We start from the raw sequence: 20,784 nt of genomic DNA on the forward strand, positions 1-20,784 counted from the left end.
AAATAATGGCTGGGAGCAGAACGTTTAAAAGTTGTTCAGCGTGTGAAAAGGCCGACTGAAAGGAAAGAGGGGCTGGTTACCTTGGGAATTTGGCTCAGGCAAAGTCTCTCTGGCAACTAAATGCATCACTGTGGTCTTCCCCAAGGGCAGTTTGAGAGCTGGCGGGGGAGAAGTGAGAGACAGAGAGAGGGAGAGAGGATGCAAAGGTTATTCAGTGAGCTACAGCATGTATGTCTTTGCAAAGTCCTTCACCATCAGTATCATCCTAAACAGCTTTCTGAAACTGCAGAGTACAAATTATGCTACACTGGAAAGATGTGAGCTGCTGAAAAAATAATTGTCTATGGCTGAAGGTCTCATATATGACTGTGAGGTCATAATAATCTAATAATCTCCTACAAAAGCGGCCTGAAACGGCCAAGAAAGTAATCCTTTACATGAACCAAATATCTGAACTGAGTCAGGTTTTTTCACAGGATATGATTGTCTGTTCCCAAAAGCAATTCTGTAGTCAAAACCACCTAAACTGAGAAAAAAGTCATGACTGAGACCAGAGTATATCAAGGCTTAGAGAAGACCAGGACTAGGGCAGTGCGAGACCCACACTGTATGACACACTCTCAAGAAAATGTTAAACTTCAAATTGATTTGAAATATCCACATCCCCATAAAACCACCCACAGAAAACAAATGAAGATTCTTTTTCATTTAACTCTTTTGTTGTCATAGTGTTTAAATGTGCTAATCAATGTGTTTTCATCCCAACTTGTCAAATGCCTGCCAATAACTCAATTGACTGGTTTCAGGAAATGAACCGAGGGCTCCTCCAAGGACTTCCCTATATGGCCTTTTAGAGGTTTTTTTTACTACGGTTGCTGCTGTTGGCGTTTCAAAGTGTCACTGTCTGGTGAGTCTGGTGAGTGTTGTACCAACATGAAGGGTTCCTCTGTGCACCCATTTCTGATGTTGACATCCATTGACAAAGCGATGGTATTTGATGAGTTGGGTTGTTTCCAGCTGCGTCAACAACTGCTGCCACGTGATGCGTATCAGACTGTCGCTAAAGCTGCCTCAGAGTGTTGGTGTCAGGCGCAGAGATCACTGACAAAGCGGCGGTATATGATGTGCTGGGAGTGGGGACGGGCTGTGTGTATGTGTCAGTGTAAATAATCAAAAGGCATTGCTGAGGTGAATTTAATGAGTGGGAATTTTAAAATCAGTTCATGTCACTGTCTGTTTGTGGTTTACAACTCATCAGTCACTTTGTGATGGCACTTGGGATGACACAATATCTTATTTCAAACATCTCGCCATGTCCTACTTTCAACTCCGTTACACCACAAAAATAATATTATGAGTATGATTTTCACTGTAGTCTCTATCTAAAGCTATCAAGCAGGTAACTTTTAAAGCAAAATTGAAGGCAATCAATGGCTGCCAGGAAGAAAAGTAAAATGCATTCCACTCATATATCATATGATTTGTGTAACACCAATACTACTGTGATATTTGAAGAAAAAAATACGAAAGGTGCAACATTATAAAAACACCTTAAATCACATGCTGAGATGTAGTTAATGTCTTAGTTGTAGTTTGTATAACTGCTAAAACTCCCAATCAATATTATGTTTGCGTTCTTTTATACATGTGTGCCATGTCTGTATTTGTATTTCAAAACTGGGAATTTTGACTCGACTCCTCTGTGTCAGCGTGCAAACACGTTAAACCAACGATAGGGGAATTATCAGATAGATGGCAGTGATGGGATGCGTGTAAAAGGGTTAGGGGCAGCCATAAGCCCACTAACCACACAAAATACTAGTCATATCTAAATTGGGTTAAGTGGAGTAAAAAGCCTAAAAGCCAGGGGAAAGTGAAGTGGGCTGCTATACTCTTTTACTCTCCACTTTTCATTTTCACGCCCCCCTGCCCCCTCCCTTCCTGTCTCTTCTTTGTGCTGCTTGAGGTCTACTCTAACACCAGTCTTGCCCCTTTCCTGACCAGTCTCTTTCTCCTTTTTTTCCGTATTTCCTCTCCTCCCTCTCTCCGTCAAAGCAGGCTTGTCCAGAGCACTGAGGTACCTCTGTTCTGCGGCTCAGGAAAGAGATGAGAACAGCAAAGAACTTTCCAGCAACACACTGCTGTGATTTTATGCGCACGTCTATGAGCATGTAAGGATTTTTTTTGGAGGGGGGGTGTACTTTCTGTGTTTTCTCACCTCCTAGTGTTACGTTGCCGTGTAGAAACCGGCCCTGGTAGATCAGCCTCAGGATGTTAGGACTGCTGACCTGCTCTTCCTCCCAGTCTGTAAGAAAAAACGGAGCAGAGGCAGATAGAAGACAGTTGAAGAGAAAATCTGACATGGAGAAAAACAAGCTTTACATATTTAACCTTGCTCATCTCTTCTTTGTTTTCTTCCTCATTGTCTTTGAAAGTTGTATTCTTTTGTCTTAATCATATTATTTTACTGTTTTTTTCATAAAACACAATCATTATTATGATACAATCTATAAACTGAGAACACATCAGTGCGATAATGATGTTTCACGACCTTTAAAGTACTACCTGAGGTTGAAAATGCTTTAAAAACCACAATGACAGTCAGTTTCTCAGTGAACGTTGTTAACGGGGGTTCCTAAACTCTGGTTTAACAGCTTAGAAAAGAACAGAAGGAATTTAATTGTTGAGGGGCTCTGAATAAATTCAGAAGAGCAGATAGGATTTCAAAAAACTCAATGCCAATGTCTCTTTCTGGAAATCATGACCAGGTCACTCAAGATAATCCACAGACCTCATTGTGCGCGGTTTCATGTAGGAAGTTTCAAACCAGCCCGCCAAACATATCACCGCCATGCAGAAGGAAGTGTGCATCTACCTCTAGCTCACTGAGCACCACTGAGTTAGCTAATGTTACAGCTCAGCCAAGAAAGATGCCATTAATTTTTACATCTCACCCTGTCTTGAGCTTGAGCCTCTCAACCATGAATAAATGCACACCTCCTTCTGCATGGCGATACAGTTGGCGGGTGTAGCTCAGTAGAAATAAAGTAGTTTCTACTTGAAACTGCTGACACTAAGGTCTGTGGATTATCTTGAATAACCAGGTCATGATTTCTGGAAAGAAACAGACATTGTTGCTGAGTTTTTCAAATGTATTTTTTGGCACTTTGAGCACCACAAACCGAGTGCCATCTACTTCCATTATATTGTAGAAAAGGCAGACATCTCTTCGGCCAACATCTCCAACATTCGTTGACTCACACCAAAACAATCTAGACTGATAAATAGCACTAGAGGTAAGAGAAACGGTGTGTATATATAATCTTAGGGTGAACTATCCCTTTAAACGACCATTTAGCCCTCTCTTACAGTATAAAATACTGTAAACAGTGTAGTGAAAAGAAATGAGTCATCGCATGGTGAAAGAAGAAGACCACCAGCAACCGCACTGTAGATATTTTAAGACAGTTAGAGCCTTTATTTTAGATCATTATATGCAGCGTGTATAATATGTGGGCTTTGTGGGACGCACTGCAGAATGTGAGAAAGCAGGAAAGCAAAAGAGGAACACGAGGTGTGGCTTGGGAAGAGCTGCAGACAAAAGTGAAGGCATTAAATGAGAGAGAAAACAGCAGGGGGAGTTGCACAGCAGCAGCGTCTGGCCACCAGATGTTTGTCTCCGGCTAAGCGAAGGGTGTTGGTGCTGAGTGCCTGCTCTGGGTCTCACGGGGTTCAGATCTGTTGACTAGGAGGAACAATTCCAAAAACTGACAGGACTGAAAGGGAAAGTGCAGGAGAATCTACAGTAAAAATGATAGTTTTTCATGCACTTTAGGCTCCTCCAAAAAATGGACTACACTCGCAGCACCCTGGGAAAAGGTGCTCAGATCTGAAGGTGGTGCAAGTTCAGCAGTGAATTCTAACACTGGTGTAGCAGCAGTGAGGGAGTGGGTGTATTACAGAAAGGAGGAGGCTACACTGCGAATCCACATTCCTGTATGCAATGATAATCAGGCTGAAAGGAGGAGTGCGCTCTAATTACCCTACACCAAAGACTGGCATGTTCCTACACTGCTGTATAGACCTACATGTAAGTAATTAGCAGCGGGTTTGAATGTGATCTCAGCTCTCTGATGCAGTGTGGCTCCTCAGCTGCCTTTATCTTTGTTTTAGAAAGTACAGTCAAGATAAGTCTGATTGTCTGGTTTCCAACTGCATTAGCAGCTAAAATGGTAGCAATTATAGCTTGTGCAAACACTCCGCAGCTGTGCTTATGCAGTGTGATGTATTACAAAATAACACAACATGGGTCTACTGTATTTATGTGCAGGGATGTAGGAAAATAGCAAATGCCCCAGTATGTTAACCTGAAAAAATCCAAATAGTTTGACAACAGATTTTTTGTTTGGGCCAGGCAATATGATAATATATATGGATATTGTGATTAGCGGTGTAACAGTACTTTGATATAATGACACATAGTTTCAGCGATCAACGATCCAGTATTATTGATGCAAAGTGAAAACATACCAGTAGATACAGAACTTCATTTTTAAGATACGTCTATTTTGAAATCTCCATGGCACGTGAGTGTCATCAGTCTGTGTGCTAGCATCAGGCAGATAATGGGAAGCAGCCAAGAAAAAGATAATGAGGATATTTACTGATATCGTCTTATACCGATCGCAGGGTTCTGAATGAAGTCAAAAAGAAACAGTAGCGTGGCAGACTTTGTGATATCAGCAAATATTATATTGTTTTCCAAAGAATCAATATATTGTATCACGATTAAAACTGTGATTCGTTGCATCAAACACATATGTTCTTTTCTAACTTTAGACACTGGTTTTATACATTGTGCAGTTTACACAAGCAGCACATTCATTGTTTTTATTACTGCTGTATTTCAATTTTATATTTTATACTTTTACATACCTTGTATACCTACTTATTTCTACTTTCTAAAATTCTCCATGCTTGGCATCAGAGCCACTGTAATGAACCACAATTTCCCCCTGGAGATCAATAAAGTATTTCTGATTCTGATTTACACCCCTAATTATTAAATGAGACTGGACAGCTGAATGTTTTAGATTTTGAATATCACGATATTGTAAATGTTGTCTCTTCCTGTTTTTGAAGGCTGCATTACAGTAAAGTGATCTAATTTTCTGAACTTGACAGACTATCTAGCTGTTTTGTTTGTCTTTACCGACATAATCATTATATTCACATTACTGATGATTATTTATCAAAAATCTGTGTAAATATTTTCTGAAAGCACCAACAGACAACCCTACAATATTGTTGCAATATCGATATCAAGGAATTTAGTCAAAAATATTGTGACATTTCATTTTCTCTATAACCCCAAGCCCCAATTGTGGATGTGTGACGGCATTTGAAATTAATGGTGCCCAAAAGTAGGACTATAAGTTTTGTCTGAATATTAAGAAATAACAGGGATAGCCACTCACCCATCGGCCAGTTGTCATAGACGTGTTTGGCGATGTCCGCTGCCGAGTCGTTGGGGGAGAACAGGAACTCTTTTGTCTTTCCGCTGACTAAAATAAGCCGCAGGTTTATCTGCAACACAGATAAAAAATGAAAACACAGGTATGTGAGAACAGTGTGTGAGAAACATTACTGGACAACATAAGCAGCTGTCCCATATGTCACATTAAACGCAGTCAAATCAGGAAGCTCGCAGGTTCAAGGGAAGCACTTTAATAGGAAACAGGAGAAGGACGTGAGGACCCTGAGGACCGTCCTTCCGCAGGATTAACTCCCATCTGTCTCTTCAACTTCCTGTATCTCTCATCTCTCTAACTCTCTGTTTTTATCTGTGGTTCACAATTTTGTCACCTCTAGCAGTTTGTCACCTTCTCACTTTAACCATTCACAAACCAGACGTCTCGTCTTATTGTGTTCCATAAAATCCAATGTATAATAATAATATTCATAATAGTGTGAATATATCCTGTTTCTATTTCAATACTTATGATAGAAATTTACTCATTTAACTGACAATTAGAGGCTTTGTGCACATCCTGTCAACTATCTGCTTTTCTCCTTTTATACGCCAACAGCATTTTCCATTCACATTTTCATTGCTTATGCTATGTTTTTGCATTTTAAGGTTGAATTCCTGGAGTACACTATTAAACCCGCCCTTGCTTGCAGACACAAGGCAAATTTAGATTGCTATTATTTATGAATGAGACTGTGTCTTTTAACTTCAACACAGCCAGCTCTCGGTGTGAAACAGCCCACAAAACACAAACAATTAGCTGGAAAACAAAAGGCTGTTAAAATGTGCAACCTGCCCCTGATAGCTTATCCCACTAGTCAGTGGTGACAGCCAAGTATATTAATAATAACAAATGACTAATAGTGTGGCACTCTTGTTCACAGTGTGTAAGTTCCCTTTCGTGTCAGCTACTGAATAGCACCTCTAGAGCAGGTGGAGAATTGTCATTATGGGGTCTACTGTATGATTTTGAAGGTAGGAACCGAACTTGGTGTTCTTAAGTCCACTGGAAACATACAAATATGAGTACAGAGTATTCTATCAATTAAAGTAATAATACTTCTACCATTATACACAGATTTATTTGCACTGAAACTGATAAGAGCACATATTGAATAACAGAAAAAATACAGAGAACAAAAAACACACAGGCTGTTATACTGTCAAACTCCCTCCAGATAAAACAATTCTTGCATATTAGTGTACCAAAACAGAAATGTATATCTGTCAGAATGGTTTGCAATGCTACTTTTTACTGCTTTTTTGCACAGAAAACTCAAAACCTCAAACAACATAAAACCTCATATAAAATGCCTGTAACCAGAGACACAACAACAGTAAGGACTGTTAACTCTTGAGCTAAGAACTTAAACCTAACATTGGCTGCATACTGTGAAATGTTGAACTGCATCAATGTCGCTCACAGCACAGTCCCTATTTTATTCATTCTTCATGTGTTTTTTTGCAATTATTTTGTTATTTTCATAAATACTGTGAATGACAGATGAGCACCATCTGACTCTGTCTAAATTGTTCCAATTGTGACATCCAAAATTTCCCTCTCTGCCATCACTCGCTGTGTTGCGCTTATTGTCTAAAATGTCATTTTAAACATGCCAACCAGGGATATCAATGGTTAACCGTTTACTGTTAGTGGTGCTGTCTCAACCCATGATGGCAGGATGGTGCTAGTGCAGAAACACAGTAGGTGAGCAAGGGGCTTCATTTTGAGCCACAAAACCCCTTTTGCATCATTAACTTTTATGCAAAGTTAGCACCAGATAGCGTGGTTAATGGTGCTTACATGGTTAACAACGTTGAAGGAGGGTTGCAACTGAAAATGAAGCATGTTAAAGCGGCTAGCTGGCTGTCTGTCAGCAAAGCCATCAGAAAGTAAAATAAAAGGCAAGACATTTAGATTACAGTGAACTCTGGCTACCTCTAAATAGACAGCCCTTTAAAATTTGGCGTTAAAGTTCACTGAGTCAAAACTAAAAGGAAAGCAACTCTTGTACTTAATACCTTTTTTCCCTTTAAAATGAAGCAGGCAATTACCAGTTAATGGGTGTCTGACTATCAAAGCTAAAATAACCAAATCTGACATCCATAATGCCAACAAATAATAGAAACAGAGAGATACATTTATTATGTATATTCGACTGCTGCTTAAAATAATCCCATTTAACACGAGAGGCCCAATATTTGTTGCTAAGCGCCTCATCTCTTTGTGAATTTCTCACCTTAAATCACCCAAATATAGAAGTGAACACAGTGTGTGTTATTTTTCATTTAAAACCATTAATTTGCACACCCGTTGCCTGTCATTAAAGTGCAAATTAGAGGTTATCTCTTAACTGGCATGGTGTGTGTTTGGCTGTGGTACATTGCGCCCTTAAGAGCCAGAGCAAAGGTCTATGGTGTGTGTTTGACTTTGCTTTCTATATTTGTGTGTCTGGCCTTCAGTGTGCGCATGGCACAAGCACGTGTTTGTCATTGTTAGTGTGCTTACATGTGCTGAGCGTCTGTGAGCCCTCTATTCCCCCCACCCGCCCCACAAAACCCCTCCACTGAGTGACACACACACACACACGCACACACACGCACACGTGCATACGTATACACACACATACTCGCACACAGAGCTGGCTGCAGTGATGTAACAGAGCTAACACCGACGGATTGAAACAGAGATCTCTTTAAACAGGTTATTAAATCAGCTTACAGATTTAAGAATGAAAGAGCCATAGAGAGACATATACACTCACATACTTATACATACACAACAAATATACAGCAATGATCAGAAAAAAGTCACATCTGACCTCAACATCGACCCAGCAGCAAACATTCAAATACTTAAGTAAAGCTGCTCCTAAGAGATTACATGAACTTAGTTTGAGCTTCAAGGTTTTATTATATATATATATATATATATATATATATATAATATATATATATATATATATATATATATATATATGCAGAATAACCTTGGCCATAAAATAAGGTGTAGGGTTGTGTGTATACAGCATAGTATTGCAATATTTTGTGTGGTAATATTGTATAGATGCATGGATGGCAAATATAAATTTTTTGTTCTACAAATCACAACTACTCGATATACAGATAAAAATTTTGGTAGCCTACTAAAATAATAAAATCAACTGCTTTTTCAGGTACATCTTACTGCAATAGAAATGACTGACGTGAGCAACTTGATCTTTAAAACTTTAATCTATTAGATAAAACAAATGTTGGAAAAGTTTTCCTTTTGGGGCATGATTGACAGTTAAAATATACTGCAATATATGTTAACGCAAAATTGTTTAAAATCGGATATGATATTGTACCTTGACTAAAATCCCTCACATTTTCATGGACAAAATTAAAAAATCTCTCCATGATTTTTAAAGGATCATTAACAATGTTTTTCTTTTCTTGTTCTTTGGTCCTGGCATTTTTCAAAACAAATCAGACTCAAACTGGGGGAGACAACGGAGAAACATACGTGATAAGTGGTAAACAAAACGTCGTGCATCGATGCATATTAGAGCTATTTTGAAGTTGACAGCTAGGGAAAATAAATTTGCAGTTTTGTTATATTAAGTGGAAGGTTGTCCACTGAAGATTACTGTCACAAAGTCATTACACACAACAAAATACCATGATTTTTCCAAAACTGTCAATGATTTTTACAAGTTCCATAACTTTTTTCAAAGCCTGAAAAAACCTTGTAAAGTACTGTGACAGTATCATATTATGAAACCTTCGGTAATTTCCATCCCTAATTGAACCACATTGTATGCAAACACGTGCGCCCTTCTTGTGTTGCATTTTTAAAAACTGAAAAAAGATAGGTAGCAGTTTCCTGTTGTTATTCACAAGAAATAGTTTCAACTTTACAGATGAGATAAAGATCATCAAGAGGGAATTTGCAAAATGCTGCATGGGATATGTAAATTATGATAATTCTTTACAAATAAATACACCCTCAAGACAAACAACACCTTAGATTGACTATGAACGAGACTTATGAAGACAGAAATAATGAGGAGGAAACACACAGAGGAAGCTCCTTCATGTGAGCAAGGTCTTGCTCCATCCTGGTTTAACACCTGGCCGTTACCATGGTGTCACCATGGCGACAGCCAGTGGTGGGTGGCTTAACCTGATAACACCTACAAGACAAGATAACTCCCCCCCCCCCCCCCCCCTCCTCCTGCCCATTTCCTACAGTGTCACATCATATTGTCTTCCTCTCCTTGCAGCAATCACTGCATCCCCCCTCCCTCCCTCTCTCTGTCTGTTTCACTCCGTCTCTCTCCCCCACTCTGTCAATCTCTCGCTCTGCACGGCGTACAGTGGAGGAATGTACAAGGACAGAATAACAGGCGGCACTAAGCTGGCTTCAATTAAAGAGCATAAAATCATCTCTTATCATCAACCTGCACAACTTTCAGTTGTATTTGTTTCTCTCCTTCTATCCATTCCTCTTCTCTATTTTTGCAGCTCACTGTTGTTGTTCTTCCTGGAGACATGTGACAGATCAAAACAAAAACCTACATAGAAAGATACATAATAGATGCAGACGATCTCGTACAAGGTACGAAGGTCACTGAATGGTTTGAGGAGCATTAAAATTATGCAAATCACCGAGGGCTTCCCCCTGAAAGTCGGAGATTTGAATCAGCATTTGGAGACCCTCAGTCGACTGAGAATGCTTCAAGTCGAGCAGTCACTCGTGAGCGCTCTTTACTTTCACGCTTTTCTCTGGTACAGAGGGTTGCGGATATGCAGGCAGCAGCACAGAGGAGGAGAGACCTTCTGCTTAGAAGTTGTGAATTTGCAGCTCACAGCACCTTAAAAACAGCCCAGTCTCTGGCTTTTGTTTGATTTCTAGTGTTAGCAAAAGATGTTGCTGCACATGTCCAATCCGTCATTAGCGCTGTTAGCTTGTTTACTATATTACTTGAACACCACTGTCACACAACAGTCCACAAAGCCCGTTCAAACTCAAAAACTTTGTATAGAAAACAAAATGAAACACTGAATATTCATATCGAAAAGCCAAATCCCATTCAACTGACATAATTCTGTGTCGGGTACAGCCCTTAAATCAACAAACAGCGCTGTCCACCAGCATCAAAACCTCAAGTTGGGTTCAGAGTTTTGCAGGATCAGTGCCGAACGCTGTGGCTGTTCTGGTGGGGCAGCACCACACCAGGGAACACATTATGTTGTTTTTTTTCCTTCCATTTATCACCTTTGTGTATCTCTACAGGTGAACTTATGTCATCAACTTTTCCTCAACTCACCCTTTTTCAGATATTACCTGAATTAAGGTCTTAACTCTCCCTTGCTCTTTTCCCTCCCCCTCCCCCCTCTCCCTGAGGGTCCTCGTGCCTTCTCCCTGGACTCTCTTTTGCACGGGGGCTGATAATGAGGTTTCACAGCCAGCTCAGGGAACTATATTCAATTACCATCTATTCTCTGGAACAAATACAACAGCTCCAGGTATGGGGGAGAGCAGTGTTTCATGCATTTATGCATACACATATCTGCAGGCAGTCAGTTACTCATGCATACAAACAGCACGTCCTAGCTTGCACAAGGCTCACTCCGAGCTCATGATGCCACAAATCAGCTGTGTGAGAGCTTCCTAGTTTGCAAAGCTTGACGAGAACTGGAGGACAGTGAATCTCTCTCCTACTGTGACTATGTGAAAGTGTTTGTAATGCTGAGGCATCCTGGTGCAGCGGCTTCCATTCCTGTCCACTTCTGGAAAGATATAAAATAAAGAAACAGTCTACTTGTGCATGAAAGTGGTGACACAGCTCCCCGCTTGTCAAGCCTCCACTGCAGACATTCAGACACGCTACAACAATGTGACCCTGCTGCCAAGTAGTGCAAGGGTGTAAACATGTGAAGTAAGCAAAGCCTCTTGGCTAAACACTGTTTGCACACGGTAGAGAGCAGGAAATTCAATGCCATCTATAATTATTCCTCCCCGAGTACCACTCTCAACTCTTTCTCATGGCAAGGCGTATGTGTGTGCGTGTGTGTTTATGTACGTGCGTGTGTGTGTGTGTGTTTATAAGTGCATTAAAGAGTATTGCTGCTCTTTAGACCCTCTGCAGCAGTCAACAAATTATAGAGTGGGAAGCCTTCCTGTGGGAATATATTAGAGCAGCTTTATATGAGCAGTAAGGTTAGCCGCTGCTGTCAGTGTGGATTCCTAACTGTATGAATGATTTTAGGAGAAGAGGTGGGTGATTAGTCTGACTGGGGTCTGTTTTAAAACAAGCCAGCTGAATCCTGCAGCCAGCCTGCTTTAACTTGCCCATTAATTCTGGAGAAAATTTGACTGTAAGCTCAAGAACGTAGCCACGCAGCACTTTGAGAGTACAAATCAGTCGCTGATTTTATTGATAAGTACTTGAAGATGCTTTTCTTCCTAGCAGAACTTTTAGCAAATTTAAATGAATATTAAAAGCTACAAAACAGGAAGCATAAAAGGTTATGTTGCGGCTTGTTGGACAAACTGTGAACAAACCTACAGAAAACAAAGACAAAGCTGGAAAGACAGGCGCCTTGTTTTTTTAATTAGCCAAAAGAGAGTAAATAAAACAGCTTTGCAAGCTCTGAGTAATTTTGAAAACACATAAAGAGCTATGGCAATTATTAGCCCCCATTAGCACTCATATTCTATCTTGGAGACATTGTTTTCTTTAATTAAAAACGCACTGAAAAGGGTGTTTTTAGAAAATCACTGTATGTGATAGAACAGCAGGCTGACTGCAGCTTCACTTCCTCAGATGTTAGAATAGCTAGCGAGCTCACAGGAAAATAAACTCTTTTGATATGTCAAATAGCCTCAGTTTTACTTCGACATATTTAATACAATATTATAAATAGTGTTATTTTCCTTTATGTGAGTTTCTTCATTTGTATGCACACATACACACACAGAAAAAGCAGTTATGTAATGGCAGTCTGACGATAGTGTGATATGAGAAAAAAAAGCCTGAGGCGAGGATTTGTAATCTCAGAGTGTCTGTGAGTTGTGTCTAACAGTATTGTGAATAGTGCATTACTGCAGTTTTTGGTACTTTTTCAAACTTGTTTTTTTTCCCCTCCTCACAATGTGTTCTTTAATATTTATTTCAAGACCCAACACAATATTAACTGCAGATAAACACACCCGCTGAGGCTACCTGCTGGCAGAAACACATCACATTAAATGCAAATGGAGAATTTTCAAAATAAAAGCAGTGAAGATTTGAAGTTACAAGGCAACTTTGACAGAACTTCAGAAAGACAAAGAAACATATTTGTCTTATTTCAGATGAGAGAAATTTATGACACTTAGGTTAAGCTGTCCATGCTTTTGAACAGAATGTAATTTCTTTGCATGTTGACATACCATAGTATGGACTTATCTTGCATGCCATCTATTTTCCAGCCTGATGGCTGGTATTGTTTTCACCTCCACAGTCTGGGAGTGTGTCATAATGACAAAATGTGGTCCAGAAACTAAGACAGAAACAGTTTTGAGCACTTTGCCAGGTATGCCTGCCTATGGACAGATTTTTGTCAATGCACCAAAATCACAACTGTGTCACAGTCACAAAACTTTACAGGTATGAAGGCCAAGTTTGAAGACAGCTGCGCGGCTTCCACACTGCTGTGCGGTAACTCGCCACCTACGGTCATTTAAATGAGGGGAAGGTGGAAGAGAAGAAGTAATTCTGAATGAGGCGGTTGGTGCCCACGATTTTTGCTCTGCACTTTGACCTTCTGGCGGTTGTCGCCTGGGTTTGGATGATCAAACATCACAGAGCAGAAAGAAGACAAGATGGAGAAGCTGATAATGCTGGTGTCAAAATACCTGGAATTATGGCACTAGCAACTTGAAAGGACAACCACATGTATAATTGGGCCTTGAATAACATTTCCAACAAATTTTAGAAGACGGCAAATAGTCCAAATATGTAGAAATTTTTGGTAATTTCGGTTATTTCAGTTGTCTTGCTACAGTTATGCAGCTACAAGCTTGTTCGTACTTCCGTCAGTGTTCACCGGAGCACCTGCCTGGCATCACAGCTGCAGACTAGGGCGGCAGAAGTTGCTTTTAAAAACACTTAAGCTTTTGGGGGAATGCTTTTGCATGTGGCAAGCCGCATGTGGCAGCGAGAGGCATATAGCAGGAAGGTTGCGGATCGCACCCCACTGAAACTTCTGCAGTGTGCCAAGCATGTAGAACTAGAGTGGCAAAGACAAAAACATAAATGTCCCTATAGATATAAATGGATCATTCTGAGGTATCGAAACCATGATTCTTACTTTTGGGTGAACTAATGAAAACAACATTTCTGCCACTAGATCCCCCTAAATCCTACACACTGGACCTTTAAAGCAAATTTAGGATGAGTTTGTAGTTTGAGTTTGTATCTGAATATAGCTTTGACATCAAGGCACATGACTATACGTGCATAGCACAAACATCTGCGTCACTGTATTCCGGTAAGAGGTACAGCTCATCTTTTGACTGCAGTAAAGATCTAGAAATAAACAGCAGGACCTTGACCCAACTAAAGTTTGTTTATTATTAACTTTAACATCTCTACAGGGCACTTATCTATAATGACTAGTGTGTCATGGTTTGTTTTGACCTGCTTAACCAACTGCTTGTATTACACAACACGCACCATATGCAAAACATTAGGTCTCTGTTCCATGACATAAACAGAGAGCAAAGGTTGGACAAAGAATATTTAACAAATACATACACTGTAAAATAAAGAAAGACAGAAAGTGATGTATTCCCATATCTGGTGCATATCTACCACATGCAGAGTGAAACAAACTGACAGAGAGAAGCAGAGTGAGAATCTTTCTTACAGGTGCTGGACAAAGAGGAAGAAAAGCTCCTGTTCTGAAGACAAAAAGAAAGCTCCAGCGAGGGAACCTGCCTGGTCAAGATTTATTGCAACAATCACAGCCGATTATGCCTACAGTCATGCTCTGCTGGTTGCCATGCCAACACTTGTGATAACCAGGGAGCTAGTTAGTCATCTGTGCTGTTATGTCTTGTTTTTCTGTCTTTATGCATGTACGCTACGTAAACAGCACTCATGTAATGAAAATAATAATGCAAGGCACGATGAAACAACTCAAGCTGGTCTTGTATATCTAAAATCATATGCACATTCGTGGTGGATAAGATTTTCTGGTCATGCTTCAGAGCAGTTGAGACCAAACATCAGCTGCAGTACTTTAGTACCAGCTGGCAATAAAGAGAAACACTTTTAACAGTAGGGTTTACTCAAAAAAGGTGCATTTCATTTGTCAGGTAGAACAATATGTTACTCTGATGTCATTTCAGACTCAAAAGTTGGAGGTCAAATGTGATGCATACACTGAACTTAGTGTGCTTTTCTTTTATCTTTTAAATCAACTCAAGTCCATTCATCTAAGCCTGTAGCAACATCAGCCCAGAGATAATTTAACAACCATTTCAGCCGAAGCAAATTGTTCATATCTTGCTACGTGAAATTAAATTCAACAGATTTCACGGATTCCACCACCAAAAACCATGTCAATCAAAAGGTCAGAATGACATTGGACGACCTGATAACTCATGTCGTACTTTTGTACTTCCAGGAAAAGTTAGCAGGAGTTTTCTCGCAGTCTCTTACACCATGTGTGTATTTTTAGTTGGTCATTGCTCTGATTATTGCTTTAAGGCAAATGGGGTTCACACTACAGTGCATTGCTCAGCAAAGCATTCAGAGACTTCCCGTTTTAGCAGAACACATGACCGCTTAGCATGAACAGCAGTAAAAATGTCTGAGTTGCATTATTATCTCAAACTATATAGATTTTTATATCTTCTATTAGCTGTTTCACAGATAATATTTCAGAAAGCTGTTTACTTTAACGTGTACATCTTTTAAGATTTATACATGTCGTAATTTCACACACTGATGCTGCAGCTACGTGGCTAAAGCGTGAAATCTTTAATTTGATTTTGATTAAGTTTCATCATGTGTTTAAAAAGCAAACAATGGTCTTTTTCTTAAACAGCAAAGAGGATACCGTGTGTTTGTTTCTGTTGTAGAAAATGCAAATAACCCTTGAAATGTGTTGTTCCTGCATTCACTCAGGCATTGCCGTCATGCCTGAATACTCACAACAGTACAATACGGACCTTAGCATCATATTTAAGCACTCTAGTGGACTCTAACATAGTATAACTTGTAATATTACTTTCATCAACAGTGGCAATGGCATTATTTAATACACTATGAGCGTGAGGGGGCTTTCTTAGAGCTGCTATTTTTACAATGCTTGTTTCCATAATTATTTTCATTTGAAGTTTTCTATAAGCTACCTGGGAGTCCAAAAACAAAGCTAAAAGACAGACCAGATGCATGATAATGCTGATCTGTAACTGCTGCTGGATGCGTAAAAAAAGCAACTGTTACCTAACCTAACAAGACTAAAAGGTGATGAAGAGTCAATGATCTGTTCACACATGGTAAAAAAAATGTCCTTACAGGTTTAATGTATGTAAATCAAAAACATAACATTAAACTTGTAACTTTTAGGCAGTTAAAGGGACAATAAAGGACAAAAATTCACATTTTCTGTTACCTGCACTGCTATTTATCCATCTAGATGGCTTTGGTGTAAGTTGCTGAGTGTTGGAGATATCAGCCATAGAGATGTCGGTCCTCCAACATAATGGAAGTAGATAGCACTCAGTTTGTGGTGCTCAAAGCACCAAAACAGTTGAAGAGCTGTAACATTAGCTTGCTCAGTGGTGTAAGGTAAGTTAGCTGTAGATGCATGCCTCTTTCTGTGCGGTGATGCAGCACGTGTACTTGCCAGTATCTCCAACACTCTACAACTCACACCAAATCAATCTGGACTGATAAAAAGCCTAACAGGTAAAAGGAAAAATATGAACTCTTTACTTCTGAAGCCACACGTGACCCCTCTGGCCTGGGATTGATACCCACCTTTCCTGTGTCCCTGGTTGTGTATAAAGTGAGCTGCTTGTTCACTGGACATAAAACACAGGCCTTCTTCCTGTTGGACTCTATTACAGCCATGAATCATTAAAGAGAGGATCTCCTGAGAGAGACACTGTAAGAGCCAACACCACAGACCTTTATCAGATGCACTTTCTGGTGCCTCACGCTAACTTCCTGTGGCAGAGGCGCTAATGGCTGCATTAAGGTTCTACTAGTGTTGTAAAATTAAGGTTTCTTTTCTTCGTTATAGCATCAAACATCTGGTGGCAGTTTAATTGTACAAAGCAAAGAAACCCTCCACTTACAGCTCCTCTGCAAAGACAAAAAATACATAAACTAAGCTAGGGAAAACTCATTATTTGACGTTGAGGATTTTGGTATTTTAATGTCTTCTTTTTCAGCCTTTAACTCTGACCCTCGCAGAGCTGGGCTTGCAGCTACGAACATCATTATCCCACCGCTGCAGTGATATCTCTGGGCTTTGGATCCAGGAGAAAATGAGCGATAAATCTCCTTTTTCCCTTTAGTTGCTCTCACTACTATCACTCACATGTCTCATTACTTAGTTGCCCCATCATACCTCATATCTCTCTCCAAGCCCTCGTCCTTTTGTACTGCCATTCAAAAAGACCCGTCCTTTGATATGCTGACGTTCTCATCACAACCATGAAACCACTCTGCTCCTCTCTCCCCTCCCTCTCCTTCCTGTCACCAGCATGATAGGCAGTTTCCTGCGCTCCAGCCGGCACTGTACCCGACAGCTCTCCGCTCGCCGTCCTCTCTCTTCATCACTCCCTTCTTTGCCCCGTTTACAAACAGATAACCCTTTAATCCATCAGCTGCTTCTCCTCTCACCAGAAACAGGGAGAGCCTCCTTTCATGCTGTCATCTCCCGTCTTGGTGTCTTCTCTGAAAACTTGCCTCGCTAAACTCGCACACACACATACACACACACACCCAGGGCTGCATTCCTCTCTCCTGACAGGTGCCAGGTAGGTGCCTTTGATCACACATTCCTCCTATCGCTTCCTCTCTGTGATCAGAGCTGTCACAAAGAGGTTGACGCAGGTTTACTTTGCATGGCTGCCTCCTGTCTCTCCCTCAACTCTACGTCTTGCTTCTTCACATTTTAAAATGGCTGTTCGACACCCCGGGGTCAAATGAATTAACATGCCGAATGTGAGCCAAAACTGAAGTAAAGGACTGTACATTGCCTCCTGGCACACCGCACACTGATGGGACGAATATGTGTGGAAGGTGTGACGATGATGCAGGAGCTGATGCATCGCATGCTGCAGTGTTAGCTAGCCTGGTGACAAGTTATTAAAGGTTTATGCCGGGCTAAATATTTACACAAAGCAAATTTATTGGCTGTCAACAACACAAACTTAAGATCTACCAGGAGAATATAGAGAGACAAACTTCTTCCCCCTTAAGTTTCTGCAAGACAGTAACCAATAGAAAACTGCATTTCACAATTATCAAACTATTCGTTCACACGTAAAATTTTGTGTCAAAAACTGTGTCAATGGATTCATTCATGAAATGTTAAAAACACAATGTCATTACTGTTTCAGGCCAGACTAGACAGGCTTCACTTTTAAGAGATGAACATCTGATTAGTCTCATTTCTCTGACATTTGAGGTCACAAAGGTCTTCGGCTCAACAATTTCCTCATTTTGCTGCTCAGCTTTTAACACAAACAAACTAAGTGATGCATGAGCTCACTGCCATGTTTGTATCTGCAGAAAAACAAAACAGAGTCCACGATACAATCTCTGACACCTAGTGGGTTATCAGTGACCACACTTCCACACTTTGTAGTTTCTTTCATAATTTTTATATTATTATTTTTATTATTATTTATTTATTTATATTTATATTTATATTTGTATATGCATCTAAACTCCCCATTTGTCTTAACATTATTTGTTTCTTTTTAATGTGCTCCTGTGTTTCATTCTTAAGCATGACTGTGATCAGAGAGGACAGCAAACTAGCAGTTTCATTGTATTTTATCTCCGTGCAAATGACAACAAAGCTGTTGACTTTATGGCTACAAATCTGAAATATAAACCTAAATGTGATGACATGTTAACATTGAATTATCAACTTGTTTCAGCTGGTCCCATATGTCCAAAAAACAGCAACAACAAAAAAAAAAAACCCCATCTATCTCAGGTTTACTTATATACCTGATATACCTTATCACCCCCTCCTCCATATTACTGGTTTTTAAAATGTCAGAAAATTGTAGAAAATGTCCATGTCAGTGTTTTTAAAATCCAAGATGATGTCTTTGAATGTCTTGTTTGGTCAGTGCAAAACCCAAAGATATTCAAATAATATAATATAAAACAGAGACTCCATATTTGAGAGGCTGAAAACAGTATTTTCTGCTGTTTTTGAATGAAAAATGACTTTAATGATTAATCATCATTATCAAAACAAATGATTTCTTTCTGTCCATCAACAAATCGGTTATTGCGATCATTGTTGCAGCTCTAGACATCTGCCTACTGCTTTTCTTTACAGTGAGCACATGTTGCAAATTAGATGTAAGGATTAAAAAACACATCGATGTCGCTACTGCACAGAAGTTGAAGGTACCGTATGGTCTAAAAACCGCGGACACAAGGTCACATAGCACCAGCCACTATTCACCAAGACTCACACAAACATATGCCAGCTTGACTCTTCCCTTTGTCTGCAGGACGAACATCTTAAACGTTTCCACATCTTCACAGAGTCAAGAAGACATAAAGTAAAGACGATTTACAAATGACCAAAGAAAGCGAGGGGAAAATGGAAACGCTGTAAAGTGAGAAAAGACTGTCACGTAGCAGAAAAAGATGACAGTTTCACTCGAATATTTCCACTGAGCCCCATCCCAAATTTTGACCTTAGCCAGGGGAAGCTGCACTGTCTTCATCTCATCAGGGAGAACAAAACTCCAATAAATATCAGTGAGAGAGAAAGGAAATATAAAACAGGCAGGGACACAGAAACATGAAAACAAAAGAAAAAAACTGTGACCAACAGAGATTTAACAGCTGGAGGACAGAAAAAGACAATGGAGATTAGCAGAGTCCCGGATCGCACATCACCTCCAAAGTGTTGATGCTGTACAGGCGCCGTGATAGTGATGACAAGGTCCGATGCTATAGAGGGACGGAGGAAACGCTGACACTTTTGGAGGCGAGCCCGTGGGACCAAGGGAGGAAATGAGAGAGGGAACTCAAAGAGAAAACAAGGTCAGAGAGAGACGGCGAAAAAAGGAAGCGTGAAGGTGAAATCCACTTAGTTCCTTCGGTCATCCACTAACTATTTGGTGTTTTACACTAACACGCATTTGCTCATGGACACACAAACATTCTGCATGCACGCTCAAAATACCCACTGGAGGTGGCTGCTGAGGCTCTGCTTTTGATGCTGTGGCCCGAGACGTGAAATTGCTCTTCTACGCTTCAATCAATTCTCCTCTCACCCTTCGGTCAGCGTCTCGACCGTCTGTCCCTTTCTCCCGAACACGAGGCAAAAGATGAGATAGAGAATGGGGCATAAAGATGTATCTGTGGTTGCCATCATTGGTTGACAATGTTATACAGGTAGTGATATGAAGGTTTGTGAGAAAAAAAGCAGCTACGGGGCTGATAAGGATTGCAGATGTTTGCCAAAATGGAGCTCCAAACCCAGCTGATAACATCACCCTGCTTCCCCAGATACAAACAGTGTGAAAGCAAAGGAAAGCAACACCTATTGTGAAACGTTTCACAAGACGTTTGGGGCTCTATAGAAGGTCACACACCTTTCCTAACATCAAAGATTTGAAACATTTCAACAAATACACTCCCACATTCACACCCATTTCACGCAGTGATTAGAGAAAGCTGGGATCAAACTTCTGTCTCTTTTTTCATTCTTTACACAGTTATCTCTTTCACTTTTCAAGTGACCAACCAAAACAACACTGTGAATGTGACAATGCACTGTCATCCCCATATATGAACAATATTGTGTAAGGCTTTTGGAAAAGTACACAGTTTCAAACCAGTTTGCCAAACACCAGACTGAACCAATACATCAAATTGTATGCACTTGACTCAGCAGCCACTCCCAAGTGAAACATTAGGACATGGTGTCCCATTAGCAAACAAGCGTCCGATTAACATGTTGCATTGTGTAACATCGAGGCTCTCCATCCACACTGACTC

General features: G+C 40.2%; 1 protein-coding gene across 1 annotated transcript in view; it reads right to left on the reverse strand.

Moving 5' to 3' along the window:
- ubl3a (ubiquitin-like 3a) overlaps positions 1 to 20,784 on the reverse strand; it is a 44,912-nt gene that overhangs the window by 3,767 nt on the left and 20,361 nt on the right. Inside the window, exons 2-4 of the mRNA XM_042499178.1 lie at positions 5,478 to 5,586; positions 2,219 to 2,305; positions 81 to 158 (exon numbers count right to left, since the gene is read on the reverse strand). Coding sequence (XP_042355112.1) covers positions 81 to 158; positions 2,219 to 2,305; positions 5,478 to 5,586 — 274 coding nt within the window. The remainder of the gene's footprint in view (positions 1 to 80; positions 159 to 2,218; positions 2,306 to 5,477; positions 5,587 to 20,784) is intronic.

The sequence above is a fragment of the Plectropomus leopardus genome, chromosome 13 (genome assembly GCF_008729295.1).
Source record: "Plectropomus leopardus isolate mb chromosome 13, YSFRI_Pleo_2.0, whole genome shotgun sequence".
Classification (NCBI taxonomy): Eukaryota; Metazoa; Chordata; class Actinopteri; order Perciformes; family Serranidae; genus Plectropomus; species Plectropomus leopardus.